The sequence below is a fragment of the Diadema setosum genome, chromosome 3 (genome assembly GCF_964275005.1).
Source record: "Diadema setosum chromosome 3, eeDiaSeto1, whole genome shotgun sequence".
Taxonomy (NCBI): Eukaryota; Metazoa; Echinodermata; class Echinoidea; order Diadematoida; family Diadematidae; genus Diadema; species Diadema setosum.
The window spans coordinates 16,862,924-16,880,329 of NC_092687.1; the positions used below are offsets into that span (position 1 = coordinate 16,862,924).

Consider the following 17,406-nt stretch of genomic DNA (forward strand, 5'->3'; position numbering starts at 1 on the left):
AATTTGTGTAATCATTAATACCGGTACTGTAAAAAGTATAACACGCAAAATAATGATTATCATATTTGAAATAATGTGCTGACAAAGTAAAAGGAATAAGAAAACTTGTTTCTTCTGACTAACATTTTCTTCCATGCCTTCACTGTGACTATCACCATCTTGGCCATGACCACTAGCTCCAAGTTCGACGACACACTGACTATGATCTACCCCACTCGCACTGGGTTGGAGGTGCAATACACATAGGAACCGCTAAATCCACCAGCTTACATGCGTGGCCGGTGCCACGTTTTCAAAAGTGGGGGGTACTTCAGACCTCTGGTGCCACTTCCGGGTTTCATCAGCTAACAAGCAAAGAAAAAAAAAATGGTCTTCAGTGCAAAAACAAAACTTTACCTTGAGCACACTTCAAGGTTTCTATTTATTTCTTTCCAAGTGCCACTTATGCACTCCCGGGGTTAAAAAAGTGGGGTGCCCAAAGTGGTGACACCTTATGTATTCCTTTGTATGATGCAAAAAATGTGTGTGTGTGGGGGGGGGGGGGGGGGACTTCATCCTATGTATCAATTTCATTCTCAAAATCACTAACTTGAACAATATTCAGAGTCATATCAATGTCTTCCGTGGATTCTCCCCGTATTCCCTTGCAAGAGCCTCCTCGGCTGTGTATGTTTTTCTTGCCATTTTCCCGGCATTATTAGTTCACTTTTTCTCTGATCAAAATGCACGAAAACTATGCCTGCAATATCACAGGTCCTGTATAATGCCATAACTGATAATGGGGTCATGCAGGAGGTCGTATCGAGCTGAAAAGAAATCACATGACTTGAGGCCGGTTTCTTGAGTGTTATTTTACTTTCTCAGTGAGGCCGGAAAACCAGCCATTCAGGCTCAAAGGGCTAATATGCCATGGGTTAGATGTCAGTTTTTCACAAAGTTTCAGTTTAAAAATTCACTTGCATTAAAATTTAATAAAATAATATTAGTTAGTCATTACTAAGAGTGCAACACTATTTTTGGTGATTTCAAAACTATGAACCGTACATATTGTATATTAAATTCAATATAATGTGCTTACAATGGCTAGCTACAACTTTGTACAAACTGTACAAAGATGTTCAACTTGAAGTTGACTAAGCTTGCTCCTTTCTGTGTTAATCTTACTCCAGCCTCTGCCTTTTGTCAAATTTAATGGGGTGTAGAACGTTGAATGGAACACGGGCCTACCAATCTGGCAAGATATCATAATTAGCAGTGAAACTTCATTCCTGAATATACTCACCAAATGTTTGCGCATGGAGGGTGTTTTAACATAGTGAATTTGAAAGCTACTTTGGAGATTGGAAGAATACAGTTTTGAAGAGTTTTGAATCAAATACAGAGTGTGCTATTTAAGGTATAATGTGAGTAGGCAGTGTTAGTATTCCTCCAGTTTGATAAAGGTATGGGTACTGTACAGACCAGAGATTCAAGAGGGCACTCCTCTTGGTTGATGTGATGATTGCCGCCATCTTCATTACAAAGATTGACGATGTGTAGCTACCTGTCAATCAAATTATCTCCCACATACTGTGAAACATTATATTTTCGCGAATTGGAGCCAACGGCCTTATTCGCGGCATGAAATTTTCACGAGTTTCCTCTAACATTCAGTGCATATAGTGCAGACAAGAACTTTCATGTGCATTTCAATTTCGCAAATCTTGGCTGTCGCGAAATTTGTGAAATCAAAATGCATGCGAACATTACAGTATTTACATGCAATTTTCTGTGGCAAGCTAGCATTGAAAGCAAACAATGCAGGGCTGCCAACTCTCACGCATTGAGCGTGAGACTCACACATTTTGGTCCTTTCTCACTCTAAAACTTTATTTCATTTGCATGCATTTCTGTTGATCTCACTTATTTTGACTCCTAAATTATAGCATTGGCCTATGGGAGTCTCGGACCCCGTTTACAGTGCGAAGCTCAATAATATTTCTAGTTAATATGAAAGTCAAAGCAGTAGTCCCATACAGTTTTAATTACCTAAATCACAGTGTAGCTTGTGCAGAAAAATGGTCAACTATGATACATGGAAATGATTAAAATGTATGGCATACGTTTCCCATGCAAAAAGTCATTAAGTTGATGTTGATGACTCAGTGCCGTGTTCACTGAAGTTGCACGTACGTTGTAATCTGCCATTGCCAAAGATGAATTTAACCTTTCCTCCAACCCTCTGCTTCTCTCATTAATATGAAAGGTATAAAGAAAGCTGAACCACCAGCCCCAGTACAGCGGGAGGAACCTAATAAGGTAAGACCCATCTCTGCTGCCGGGTGAGCACTGAGATTGCTATGGCAACAGCTGTGATGCCTATGATCTATGGATTAATTATTTAGCACAAGTGCAGTGGCATTGCCGAGCAGAGCAGCTCGTTTATTTCCAATTGCCCTTCATGTTGAGCATAAATGTATATTTTATATTGACTCAAACCAATTTCAATTGACAAATATAGCTGACTCATCAATTTAAGCACTTAACAAATTGATTAATTGTCAAAGCGATAAAAAAATTCATATGTGACAGAGGCTGTGACAGACTTGTGTTTCAGTTGTTGACTCAAACCAATTTTAATCTAGATGACTCATCAAATAAAGCACTTTACAAACTCATTTATCAAAATGGTCAAACAAAGTGAAATTTATCATATGACTGTGTGACCAGTTTCTCAATATGGCTGTCCAACTGTTGTTCAACTGTGTATTCACTATCATGTATAGCACTCGCAGTGCAGCCACATTCAAATGTGATAGATGTTACTGGCAGAGACTCCAACCCCAAGCCCCTTCTGATCTGGAGATTCTCCCGCCTGAAACCCCTAGTGAACTCGAAACTCCAACTTGATGTGTGCAAAGAGCAAATCACGAGCGCAAAGTATCTTGCGGTTCGGCTGCAGGGCCCTTGAAACTCAAGGGTTTTAGATGCTCTCTCGTGCTATCACAGGCTTATAATGTATTTTTCAACATACGATGACACTACTGAAGTAGTGTAAAAGATTATTTCAAGAGGGAGACAAAGAGCCAAGGCGGGAGAAAGTAAATCTTAAGCGGGAGAACGGGAGATTTTGCGAAAATGGGCTTTCGGCGGGAGGTCTCCCGTCAAAAGCGGGAGAGTCTGTGCCTCTGTACTAGTGTCAGGACCTCTCTCTCCTCCCCCACTTCCTTCCCCTTCCCCCTCCCTCTCCCCCTCCCACTCACCCACCCTATTTAGGTTCTATGGCAATGGAAGTTATGAAATTAAGATGAGCACCAAAATATCAGTTATTTCCATTTGGCATCTCTTTCTAAATCAGTTTCCATATCCCTGAGCAATTACAAGTTATCTTGAGATGGAAATTTCGATGTTTAATTCTGGGAGCAGCCCTACAGTTGTACAAATGGTGACTGTTGACCTGACTTTTTCATTTTTATTTGTTTATGTATTTATTTGTTTGTGTATTCATTCATTTATTTATTTATCTATTTACTTATCTATTTACTTATTCATTTATTTGTTTATAAATCTATTATTCATTCATTCATTTAAAGGACAAGTCCACCTTCATATACATATGGATTGAGTGAATACAACAATATTAGTAGAACACATCAGTGAAAGTTTGGGGAAAATCCGACAATCCGTTCAGAAGTCATGAATTTTTAAAGCATCTGCGCAATCACTGCTGAATGAGGAGACTACTACAGTGTATGATGTCCCATGCGTACAACGGTATAAGGAAAATAAAAAGAGAATTTCACAAAACTTTGTTTTATGAATAGAGTGCACATTTCTTTGACTTGTTACTGACGTATGTTAAGGGAAATATTATTCCCCTTGCCTTCTGAAAGAGAGAAGTCGAGTGTTCTTTTGTTATGCGAGAAAAGTGAAAATATGTTGAATTTTCTTTATAATTTCTTTATATCATTGTACTCATGTGACATCACAAGCTATAGTAGTCTCCTCATCCAGCCACGACTGAGCAGAAACTTCAAAAATTCATAACTTTTGAACGGATTGTCCGATTTTCCTCAAACTTTCAGTGATGTGCTCTACTAATATTGCTGCATTCACTCAACCCACATGTCTATGAAGGTGAACTTGTCCTTTAACCCGTTGAGGACGAGTCCCGAGTATACTCGGGCAAGTGTCTATGGGAAATGCGTGTTGTAGCGAAATCAGCCCGTCCTCAACGGGTTAAATACATTTATTTACTTATTGTTTTATTTAATTGGCAGTAATACTGTAGATCTAGAACTTGTGGCATCCAGACTATTATTTTCAGCCCTTATGTAATTCATTAATGCTGAGAAAACAATCTGGCCATTCTGTCGCATGTATGATGTAGAACCATGTATAATAGTTGGATGAGGAGACTACTTTGAGAAAACAGAACGTTGGAAATCTAGATGTAAACCAAATTCTGATGCATAATCACAAAACAAAGCTACAAGATTCCTTCATCATTTTATATGATTTGTTGCTTCCCTCAAAATAACACAATCTTGCTGGCAAACTTACAAGTTTTGCCATAAATATATAAGTGCTTTCCTTTTAAGAACTATCCTGCAATGCAGAAAGGTTTTTGCTATGCTATGTGTTTTCTTTTGAAACAGAGTACCTCTATAAAAAACTAGATATATCGCTACAGCGACTGATATGCCTCCGCCATAATGCATGGTTAACTCCTAATAGGTCTATAGTACAATGTCTTGACAATGTGTGATGACAGTTTCACACAATTGGCAAAATATTAAAATGACAGGTTTGCCACAAATGTGCTGAATGTTCACTTTCCTAGAACTAGGTTCAATTGGATGAATTATTCAAATGTCAGAGTGCAGGTATTTGGGGAACTGATGATTTTTACTTGACTTTTGACCCTTTTATAAGTTTAGGCATTGACTAATTTTCAAGGTATTGAGAAAAAGTATAATTTCAGTATCAAATGGGAAAATAGCATTATCTAAACCTGGTCTTTGACCTTTGACCTCACAGTTCCACAGAGAATCACTGTTAGGTAGAACATGCATAAATATGTAAGTTTCATGATGATACCTTGAGTTACTTTCGAGATATGGAGGAAAAAGTGCAATTTAGCACTTTCACTTGACCTTTTACCTTTTGACCTTTGACCTTTTGGCAAGAAACTTCCCCAAATATATTGGGTAATACATGCCATACATCATGTTTAAAAAGAAAAAAAAAAACAAAACAAACCTTCAGGCATATTGCATTTTAAGGAAAGTAGTGATATTTTGAGGAGTTGACCTTGACCTTTGACCCCCTGACCTTTGACCCATGAACCCCAACTTCCCTAATCACTGCCCATCGGTACAAGCATATATACTAAGTTCCATGAAGATACCTTGAACCATTTGCGAGATATGGAGAAAAACATGAAATTTCAATTTTTTTTTTCACAAAATAACCTGTGACCTTTGACCTTTGACCCTGTGACCCTAAAATCCACACAAAGTATTATCCCCCAAGGATAAGCCCTCATACCAAGTTTGATGTAAAACCACCACACGGTTCTTGAGATATCGACAAAAACAAAACAGGACGGACGGACGTATGGACGGACGGACGGACGACCCGAAAACATAATGCCTCCGGCCACTTCTTTGCGGAGGCATTAAAAAAAGAAAAGCTATGAGTTTGATAACGTCCCAAAAATAAATGAAGAAATCCCCAAAACATTTTCTGGTATAACTGTGATTTGCCATGTGGATAAAATGTTTTTGGATAAATGTAGGCAGGGTGCCTTGAAATATAGGCTATTATGGAAAGAAAGAGGAGATGTGGTATTCTCTGCCTTTAATACATGTTTTGTCTTGTCATTATTGGACATGATGATGAGACAATTTTCTTTGTTTCTAGAAGTAGGCCTGGCCTGGTCTAAACTGCTCTGGGTGTTGTATGTCAGCACAGGAATTTGTGGTCATTCTTGTGTGACGTGTAGCATATTATGTGACCCTGCATCACAAAATCAACAACAAGTTGCCAGACATGGATTTTTTAATAGTTAAGGGCAGATTCTGAAAGAGGCAGAGCAGACTGAAAGCTGTAAAATGATGTATAAGTTAAACTCAATGCAAATGGACTCCCCTAACCTATCTAAATACTGTAAAGAGAGGAAAAGCACACACTATTGAAAAGTGTGACCTGAGAAAGGAGGCTCTGAAATACAGTGTCTATTTGAGCGCTTAACACCGTATACATGCTTAATCTTTACCAAGCCGTGCTCGCTGTGTGATAAAAGGGACAAAACAATGGATGTAAACCACCAGAGCAACAACAATGAAGGGATTATCAGATTAAACTGAAATTGAGTATCATGCTCTAGATATTAACACATTCTGTCCATGATCAATGCCAACTTTCAAAGCAGTAGCATTATCCTTTCAAAAGTTAGAATTAGACATGAAAGTGAAGAGCGCGCAAAGGATTTCAAGAAATGGAAAGGGGCCTCTAAGATATACCTGATCATTCTACTCTCCCCCCCCCCCCCAAAAAAAAGGGCTGTACAGATTGTAGAAAAACTGCTGAAAAACACACTTTCCCCAAAAATATGATCCCAAACTAAAGAGTAATATAGAAGAAGGATAGCTCTTTCAGTAAATATGAAAAACTCAAGATTGACTCAGTTGACCCATTTCACCAATTTTTGAGTCCTCACGTAAAATCAAGGGGTGCGACTTATTGTTCGTTTTGTGATGCAGAGTCACATATAACTTGAACACAGAAATGTTTGATTTTTTTTTTTTTGTGGGGGGTGGGGGTGGGGGGGGGGAGAGGGGACACCAAACAGCATTGCTCTCTTAACAGTTAATAGAATTATGAGTGTATGACTTGGTTGTCGGCCAAGATAAAAGAAATGTGTCTCAAAAAGGGCTTAACCAGAGCTCTGCAGGAAAAAGAAAATGGAGCTGTCAGTTAATGCATGACTCAGTAAAGTACCAAAATAGATGGATCTGCATGTGGGTTTGTTGAATCATGTGACATAAAGTGGCTGTTAAAAGTAGAGACACTGTTCACTGCTTCCAGATGGAAAACTCCTAGATGCATGGGCCTACAATCCTACTGTACATGACATTTCTGTCCTTGATATTGTGTTTGAATGAAGTGATGTTTATGAAAACATTTTGATTAAAAATTATTGTTAAATGTTTCAAAACAATGGTAATTAGTATGTAACCATAATTTTACAGATTTGAGTCTATTCCTGCAGAATAAACCATTCAGAAACACTCAATTAGCATGTGAATGTTTAGTTCACAACTATAAAATGGTGACCGTGACAGCTTTTTCATCTGTTTCAACATGTACAGATTTAGTGGGAACCCAAACCCAAAGAGCAATGTTGATTGAGTGAAAGCAGTGCTCAACCTTAGTAGAACACATCAGTGAAAGTTTAAAGGGACTGTACAGTAGGTCCTACTGGTTGAGGTGAGGAATCGGGTTTATAACATTCCTAAGTGAGATAGTGAGAAACCTTTTATGAACATTTATTTGATGAAAACTGTCCAAAAATGTGATAATGATAAAAGGCGACAGTCCACGTCTTTTATTAGGATCTCTTTGTTTCACCTTGTTTTTGGATATCTCAGCCATTTCAAAACCAATTTTCATGAAATAAACTTTTGATTCCCCTTAGAATTGCATGCTCCTTGACATCTCATAGAATGGTTTCTGAATATCTCGCAAAGCATTAAAAGCTAAATCCTCACGTCAACCAGAACTGTACAGTCTCTTTAAGGACAATCAGACAATCGATGCAAAAGTTATGAATTTTTAAAAGTTTTGTTGTTGGAACCACTGGATGAGGAGACTACAGGTGTATGTGTGGACAACAATACAAAGAAAATATAAAGAAAATTCCACAAAAATTCACTTTTCTAGCATTATGAAAGAGCACTTGACTAACCGCTTTCAGAAAGCAGGGGGAATAATTGCTACCCTTAACATGCAACATGTATGTGAGTAGCAAGTTGATGCAATGTGTAAGTTTCATGGAAAAATGAATTTTTCTGGAATTTCCTTTATATTTTCCTTATATTGCTGTCCACACATGACACTATAATTGCTAGTAGTCTCCTCATCCAGTGGATCCAACACCAAAATTTTAGAGATTCATAACTTTTGCATCGATTGTCCAAGTTTCCTCAAACTTTCACTGATATTGTATGTTCTACTAATGTTGCTGCTTTCACTCGATCCACATTTCTCTTTGGGTTTAGGTTTCCTTTAATAGTTAACAAAGTTCGACAGTCTGTCCAGGGATGTTAAGTTTGAAATCACTGGCTCAGAACTAGTTTTGATGGAGGGACTCTTGATACCTCTCCACAGGAGAAGCAGAAGACGCCAGACGTTTCCCAGCAGGTGGCTAAAGGTCATGGCAACCCACAGGAAGTTCAGAGGGCAGGGGATTCTGGGAAGGTGCCAGGAGCTGACTCAGTGTAAGTTTGGCATGCCCCATGGCATTAGATGAAATAATGTTGCCAGTGCAGTAATGACATTGAAGTGCTTGTCTCTCGGTAGGGTAGAAGCATGACAGTGCATAATCCTTTGGTTTCTTTAATACAGAAACTACTGCCTCCCCCAAGTGGAACTAAACATCCTAAAAGGCTAAAGGCTCTTTCACTGCCAACCCCAAACAATTTGAAGGGAATAGTAAATTTTGGACAATGTTACAAGGATTTGGACAATTTAGTCATAAATTTGGGAAATTTGGGAAATATACAAATATGGGGCCATACAGGAATGATATTCACTGGATACAGACATTCATTGCACATGACTCCTTTACACAGACATTTGTGTAGTGGTACTTTAAAGGACTATTAAAGGGTTGAAAATATATTGTGTCATATTAGTAGTCAGTTCTGAGGAGGATTGTAATGATAACGCCGAATTATGCTTGCATTGACCTTCAGAAGTCAGTAACTACTGCAGTATTTAAGACCTTATTTACAGTGTTACAGTGCAGGGCCGGGCCCGGCCTCAATTGCGGTACTCGGCCCTGCAATTTTGTCCTTTTACAGTGCCGGGCTCGGCCCGGGCTTTTAATTCAATTCTTTCGATATTTTGTCGTAGTGGCGCTCTGCTTGTAAACAAATGACTATTATTGGTAGCAATTTGGTACTGCACTTGGCCCAGTTTGTGTTTACAGTGAGAAAAGGCCGGGCTTGGCCGCGTCCGAGCCCGGCCTTTTTACTCACTGTAAACGGGGTCTTATCCACGCCCTTGTTGGCTACATAGTGTAACGTCTGTGGTACATGTTCAGACTATGTCCCTGTCATTCAATCAGCTCAAGCCATCAAACACACCGTCTTGCATGCACACACAGTCGAGTATTACAGACATACATGTAGAACAAGGGTTTTTCAAAATCAGTGCTTGTGAAGGAATATGAATGTGATATAACTGAATGATTATCACTAAAAGTGAGTCCAAGTTTGAGGTAAATGTTTATATTTTGTGTTGTCTTACATTAAACATGTTTTGCATTCAGGGTATACTAGTAATTATACAAGACAACATTTCATGAAACTCTTTTTGCCACTGACAGCTGTTTTCAAGAGCTACTGAAACCCCTTGCATCTGATTGGCTGAGAGCAATTTTGGCAATGAAAATCACTGACAAAAGACTTGATGAAATTTCCCCCAGGTGTATGTCCTGTATGGGATCATGCAGTGACTCGGAAATTGTTTGAATTTGTTTAATAGTAGTACTATGGTACTAAAAACGCTTTGTGAAGTTATTTCCAGTGATTACTTTACTGTGCAACAAACCAAAAAAAATAAAAGATAAAAAAAAATGTAGAATCACTTTTGATGATTGTCAGTATGCAAGGAAATTTCATTTTAATTTTTTTGTACAAATTCAAAGAGATTCACATGATGTTATTCGTTAATTATTCTGTACTTCTCTTATGAAATCAAGTTCTTTAAATGTTAAAATATTTGAGTGTTACCATCAATACCAACTGAAAAATAATGATTTTAAAGACCTATCAAATCTACTAGTTGCATTGCCATCCCATTGACATAAATTTCTGTTTTTATTTTGGTTGCTAACTTCAGCATCCACCTCTCAGTGGTGTGCTGTGGAGACAGGACTAATGAGACACTGGTGATGCTGAAGACAGCGACTATTCTCACACAGCGGCCGCTACACTTCCACATCTTTGCGGAGGATGAGCTCCAGCCGGGCATTGCGGCAAGGGTATGATGAATGCAGGGTCAAAGGTCATGTTAAAAACACTTCCTTTGACCTTTGCTGACAAAGCTACATTGAATCTTTTATTTTAATGAATAAATGATCTTGTAACTTGATAATTGGAGTACTTTGGTATAAGAATAAGAGCTCTTTACTCATTTTCACCATTTGGCAAGCTACCGTATTTCTACCCACAGTAATAAGTCATGCATAATGCATAGCCCAAGGTTTATCAATAGCACCACACTCTGCAAAATCACTGCCAACAGTGATGCTGCAAACCCGGGGTACTCACTACCATACAGTTACACCAATTTGATGCTGTAGCAAAAGCTGATGCTTGAGCAACAATTCGAAAAATCTAACAATTTTTTGAAGTGACCCACAATCTAAAGATACAATGGTCTCCCATTACACCTCTTTCAAGACAACAATCTCATAGTGTCATGGATCACACAGGTCACTACTGTAAAGCAAGATATATTCATGGCACAAAAATTTTTGCAACTTGGTTCCGACGGCCTTTCACGCACCATAAAATTTTCACGAATTTTCTCTGGCATTCTGCGTCAACTGTAATGAATAAAGGTATCCTTCATTCAAATGATTTTCATATTTGCTAAAGATTGCTCATATCATGATATTGGGAAAAAAACCAAGAGTATCAAACTGATTAAGATTTCTTGCTTTTACTTTCAGCTGAATGACTGGCCCACCGCCTACCGGCGCAAGTTGACCTTTGACCTCTACAGTATCTCCTTCCCATCGGGCGAAGACCCGCAGCAGTGGAAGAAGGTCTTTAAGATGTGCGCCACTCAGAGGCTGTTCCTACCGGTGAGTGAGGTCTAAGTTCTTAATTTGTGTGTTCTTCTTTCACATAGACATTGATTTCTTCAACACAGTGCAGTGTGAAATTTTGTGGCTGTGAGAGAGCAAATCTAAGAGGAATAAAAGTTATGGCCCAATTTTGTTGAGATGATCATAGTTAGGGTGTGAGTTTTCTTCACTTTGATCATAGCTCTTTCATGTTGCAATACTTGGAACAGAGTAGCCACGAATTAGTCAAGGCCGGTGTATTGCATTACAGTTCATTCATTCATTAATTCATTCAAGCGTGTGGCACAATGTGCCTGGTTGATACCATTTGCTGACTATTGCTAGTCATCTGGGCTGAACTATGAGAAGTTGGCATCATTTACCTGTTTTTCTTGTGCGGGTAAGTAGGGGACCACTTTGCTGGGTTTAGCACCCTGGTCTTTGCAATGAATGAATCTTTTATGTGTGTGAGTTGTGGCTGACTCACACGTGGGACCTCCATTTAATGTCCTGTCCTAGGGACAAAGTGTTTTGCCTCTTAATAGAGGGGATGGTATGATTACATACATCAGTGCTCAGTGAGACTCAGGAATCGAACCGGTCCCCTTTCGACGTGGAGGCAGACCCACTATTGACTGAGCCAAATCTTCATCCTATTCAAATACAGTGTCCATTATTCAAATTCATGATTTTCTTCCGTCGAGATGTTTTCATTGCAACTGATTGACAAATTGCCCTACATCGACGTAAATAAGCACTGAATTGATCAGTGTTTTAGTAGTAGCCATGATAAAAAATCATGGGCGTACAATACTCGAGCAGGATTCGAACCTACGACCTCCTGATCACCGGACAGGCGTCATCTCCACTAGACCACCGAGCTTTCGCCCGAAAGCAAGTGTCTCGACGGAAGAAAATAATGAATTTGAATAACAAAGCAGTACCCGCTGCATGCTATAACTAAAGGATTAGAACCAACACTTTTATCATGGCTACTACTAAAACACTGATCAATTCAGTGCTTATTTACGTCGATGTAGGGCAATTTGTCAATCAGTTGCAGTGTCCATTATGTTTTCTACTTCACAAAACTCATTAACCTGTTAACCCATTAAATAAAGGATGGGCCTGTTTTGCTATAAGATGCATTACCCCATAGATACATGCTTGAGTATACCGGTACTTGGAAGTAGTCTTCAATGGATTAAATGTCAGATACTACTGACAGTTTTTTGGTATGATGCGGTATTGTTTTATCACGTTTTTTTACCATACATTGTTAGTATTTCATAAGGCAGCGTACATGATGTACGCCATAGGACCCTACAGTAAAAGAGAAATCAGTCTCTCTCATTTGAACCCGTTGGTGTCCATGTGTAACCATTTGCTTGGTCACAGAATGTTCAAAGGACATTGCTTTACTAAATTTGTTCCTGATTGTTAAATTGGCAACACATTTTAAAAGATTAGAGTTCCTGCTTTTCTCTCAAATTGGTATCTTTGGGTGTGAAGATTTTATTTCTGAGCTTGTGCACATTACAATAGTTAACTGGGTCTGTCTAAAATTTCAGCAGTAAAAAGATGTGTAGTAAAATTTAGAGCTGCTAATTTAATGATAAGAAGATGTCATCAAAAGTTTATTTGATGAAAATCGGTTTTGAAATGGCTGAGATATCCAAAAACAAGGTGAAACAAAGAGATCCTAATAAAAGGCGTGGCCTGTCGCCTTTTATTGTTATCACAGTTTGGGATATCTCGGCCATTTTAAAACCAATTTTTATCAAATAAACATTGAATCCTTCTTAGAATTACATGCTATTTCATATTTCATAAGAGGTTATTCATTATCTCACTTAGGAATGTTATAAACCTGAATCCCCACCTCAACCAGCACTGTACAATCCTTTTAAATGTGATACTGTATGAGCTGAAATTTTCGCGTACAGATATTTTTGCGAATTGCTACTTGGAGGACATTTTCGCGTGTTGTTAATTTTGCGGTTGCGAGGGTCTAACTGAACTTATCTATTCGCGTGTTGTTTTTTTCTCGGTTCAAAGGTGATTCGCGAAATTCGCGAAAATAAAACCACCGCGGAAATTTCAGCTCGTACAGTATTGAGAAATTGGAAATCCCATCCAGGTGCATGTCAGTGTGTGAGTGCAACAGGAACAACAGGGATAAGGGAGATGAGTGATAGTATCTATGCAGTATTGCAAAACACTCTCAAGTATTCAGTGCCAATCAGCAAATGGACCAGTATAGTGTGATGACTTATTTGCAATCCCAATACAGGTACAATATACTTAACTATTAGAAAGTTTAACTCTTGTTTGTCACATTTCTTCTTTTTTCTTTTTAACCACAGGATCTTCTGGTCGATGTGGATTCCCTGCTCTATGTTGACACAGACATCCTCTTTATCCGCCCTGTGGATGAGATCTACGACTTCTTCAAGCAGTTCAACTCCACGCAGCTTGCCGCGATGGCCCCTGAACATGAGGTCAAAAACATTGGATGGTAAGTACACGTATTACGGAAAAAGCCGGTCTGAGTTGACTCTTAAACTATAGAAGAAAAAAAAATTAGCGTTCAGAAAGGTAGAGGTCAGTAATGGATCCAGAGGAGGCCGCCCTGGATGCGCCCCCCCTTTTCATTTCTTGTTAAAACAAAAATAATAAATATTAAAGAAAATGAAAGCAGGTGCCCTCTTCCCTGTAATTTTCAAAGAAGCCATCTTGCGCTCCTCCCCCCCTGCCCTTTACAAAATTCTTGGACCCGCCCCTTGGGGGTTGTATCCTAAAATGAGGTTTGTGGTGTCAAAGTCCTAATCGAGGGACTGTGGGTATTCTTTTTGGGTTGGTCTAATGAGGACCATTTTCACACGTATACATGAATTACTGTTTTTTTATTTTGTATTTTCTATATTTCCATTGACTCTTTTTATTTTCTATATTTCCATTGACTCTTTACCTATGGTATCACCATTTTTGCCGCCTTGTACCCCTCTACCAGGTACAACCGCTTTGCCCGCCACCCGTACTATGGCGAGACGGGCATGAACTCCGGAGTGATGCTGATGAACCTGACGCGGATGAGGAACTTTGGGTGGAGTCAGAAGATCGTACCGTACTACCACGAGTACAAGCTCAAGATCACGTGGGGAGACCAGGATCTAATCAACATCCTTTTTCACTTCTATCCCCGTAAGCATTTATTTCTGTAATACCATCAATTGTGAGTGTACATCACAAAACCAACACAAAGTCTCACCCCTTGATTTTACATGAGGACTCAAAAAGAGTGAAATGGGTCAACCAAGTCAATCTTGAGTTTTCCATATTTTTTTGAAAGAATCTTTCTCCTTCTACATTATTCTTGAGTTTGGGTTTATGAAATCAATGGGAAAGTGTTTTTTTTTTTAGCAGTTTTTCTACTAGCAGTTTTTCTACAGTCTCCTTTTTATTGGTAGAGTAGTGTGATCAGGTATGTCTTAGAAGTCCCTTTTTATTTCTTGAAAATCTCTTGCACACTCTCCACTTTCCACTCAAATAGATTGTGAAAGAATGATGCTACTGCTTTGAAAGTTTACAGTAATCATGAACAGAATATGGTAATAAAGCATGCTTGATTTCAGCTTAATCTGATAATTTTTTCATCGTTTTTGCTTTGGTGGTTTACATCCTGCTTTTTGTCCCATGCATCATGTGGTAGCACGACTTAGTAAAGATTAAGTGTTTGAATACACCCTTGACTTCCGAGCCTCTTTTCTCAGTTTACACTGTGTGTACTTTCTTTCCAATAGTAGATAGGTTAGGAGAGGTAATTTGATTATACATCATTTTAAAGCTTAGAGTCTGCTCTTTCAGAATTTGTCCTTAACCAAAAAATCCATATCTGGCGACTTTTTGTTGGTTTTGTGGTGCAGAGTCATAATTATAGAGTTGTTCTTCTAGGATTCAACCAAATCATATTCTATTGGTATTCTGCAAAGATATTAGTAATATACCATTGTCTGTATTACAGAGCACCTCTTGTAATTGTGTGAGAATTCTTTGCCTTTTGGGAACAGGATTTAATCAACTTCCTCTTGTCAAGTTTCTATTGAAGTCACTCTGTGCAAACAATTGCTGCTTTCATAAGATGATCAAACTCAGACCTTTTATACAGACCCCAAGAGATTCACATAGGTGATGCTAATTTCCAAAATGTTATGTGTAATATGCATGGCAGATGTAATGATCTTGATCAAAGTTAGAAAATTGCAGTTCGTTGAAAAAAAAAATAGGTGAAACATACTATCTCTTTACGACCACCTTTGTTTCCTTGGCTCTATGATACTTTACAGCATAGTGTAGATTTGGATACAATCCCTACTTGTACTTGCCTCATGATTTCATCCACATTTCTTTCGTTTCAGAGGGACTCTTTTCATATCCTTGTGAGTGGAACTACCGACCTGACCACTGCATGTACTCCAATAACTGTCACCGAACTAACGAGCACGGCATTGCGGTTATCCACGGCAACAGGGGAGTCTACCACAACGAGAAGATGCTCGCCTTCCGCGCCATCTACGAATCTTTTCGAGATGTGAGTTGCGATGGGTGGTATTTTTAGTAGTGACCCTACCTTTGTCGTCATGCTATCGTCATTTTTGGGCAGAGGGAGCACGTTTTTCATCATATTTCCTTCATCAGACTTATCATAATTGAATGGAGTCAAAAAGGGTCCCAGCTTTCGATCCTAACAGAATCATCGACAGAGGCAAAATGACAAAAATGGCAAAATGGTCATTTTTTCTCTGACAAGGATTCTTCTACAATCAAAAGCTCAGGCTCCTTTTGATTCCATTTTATTGTATTTGCTCACCACTATTGGACTAGCAGTTTTTTTTCTTGTTTTTTGTTGTTGTTGCTACATTGTCATAATTATCATTATCATTATGACTGTCGCCGTCTGAAAATGGCTTGAGATATCCAAAAGTAAAACAAGGTGGCCCTAATAAATGGTGGGATCCACTTTTATTAGGACCTCTTTGTCTTTTGATATCTCGGCCATTTCAAAACCATTTTCATCAAATAAACTTTCAGTTCCTCTTGGAATTGTATGCTCTTTGATATTTCGCATGAGTGGTTTCTAATTATCTCGCAAAAAGTTGGAACCTTAATCCCTGTCTCAACCAAAACTATACTATTCCTTGAAGTCTTTATCTACCACGATGTAATCCCCCTGTGTGCCACATTATTTTGAGACAGCAATACAATCATTCTTTAGGAAAACAGTTGTTTCAAATCAATGTAACTTTCATTGAATATTTTTTTACCAGAGACATGTAATGGGTGAAACATTAGAAAAACTGACAAGTTTTTCTTCAATGTAAATTTTGTGACAAATCGATGATTGTGGTTTGTTTGTTTTTTTTTTCTCTCAGATGGCCAGAAGCTACATTATTGTAGAACCATGACTTTTACACACAAAACAGTGATAGAAACTTACAATTCATTAGCAAATCCAGTAGGGAATGCCACTTGATAGTCAGTCACCACTGTAAATGCATGCTACATGTGACAGGATTTGAATCGCGAGAAACGCTTTCAATGTACTATGACATTTGCTGATTTATCGATCAGTTTGGGCGGGTTTGTGCGTTTTAGCAGAATATGCAAGGTTGGCATGCTGTCGACTGTGTCAGGCATTGGAACGTGCCACATCAAGAGTTAATGACAATCAATTCTTGTTTTATTGTTTAGCACTGATCGTGCTGTTTATGTATGAATGAGTGAATACCTATTTTCTTCATGCAGTACACTTTCGGGGCTGACTTGGAGAAAGGCCTGATACAACCACTCGTAGCTAGATTCTCGGAGCCAGCTGTTAAAAACACCTATTGTGGCAAGGCAGTTGTCCATCCTGTTGTGTCAACACTCGTGAAATACAAGGACCAGGTAACACTCATCAAAGGGACTGTATGACCAAGACTACAAGACAACAGATAGCATACATTCCAATGCCTGGTGGACCACAACCAGAGTTGTTCTCCGAAGAGGCTGTTTTGTAAAAGGCTAACAAGGTGTACTTGGATGGGAGAATGCAAAACACTATAAAATGAAAGATGGCCTGCAGTGCCCAAGTAGGCTCGAAACCAGTCACTTTGTACATTGTAAACTGAGTACAGGCCATTGGCAACCTGGTGGTAATGTAATGCCAGTGGCATTATGAGGTGGTGGTTATGAGAAGGATAATGTTTATTCTATTGGAGTTGGCATGGCAACGTGATAGTGTGTGACTCCTGGAAGTGAGATTTTTTGTATTTCTTTTTTATTTTTTATTATTATTATTATTA

General features: G+C 38.7%; 1 protein-coding gene across 1 annotated transcript; it reads left to right on the forward strand.

Moving 5' to 3' along the window:
• Window positions 1-8,436: 8,436 nt before the first annotated feature.
• LOC140226228 (glucoside xylosyltransferase 1-like) lies at window positions 8,437-17,084 on the forward strand. Its single transcript, XM_072306717.1, has 7 exons — window positions 8,437-8,483; window positions 10,111-10,252; window positions 10,946-11,080; window positions 13,429-13,580; window positions 14,076-14,266; window positions 15,481-15,653; window positions 16,868-17,084. The coding sequence occupies exons 2-7, from the start codon at window positions 10,163-10,165 to the stop codon at window positions 17,033-17,035; spliced, it is 909 nt and encodes a 302-aa protein (XP_072162818.1). The 5' UTR covers window positions 8,437-8,483; window positions 10,111-10,162; the 3' UTR covers window positions 17,036-17,084.
• The last annotated feature ends 322 nt before the right edge of the window (window positions 17,085-17,406 follow it).

Excerpts from the sequence above, each read along its gene's own strand:
- LOC140226228 (XM_072306717.1), top strand. The coding sequence starts at position 10,163 with ATGCTGAAGACAGCGACTATTCTCACACAGCGGCCGCTACACTTCCAC. Across the intron at positions 10,253-10,945 it reads AGCCGGGCATTGCGGCAAGG|CTGAATGACTGGCCCACCGC; the intron begins GTATGATGAATG and ends TTTTACTTTCAG. Across the intron at positions 13,581-14,075 it reads GAGGTCAAAAACATTGGATG|GTACAACCGCTTTGCCCGCC; the intron begins GTAAGTACACGT and ends CCCCTCTACCAG.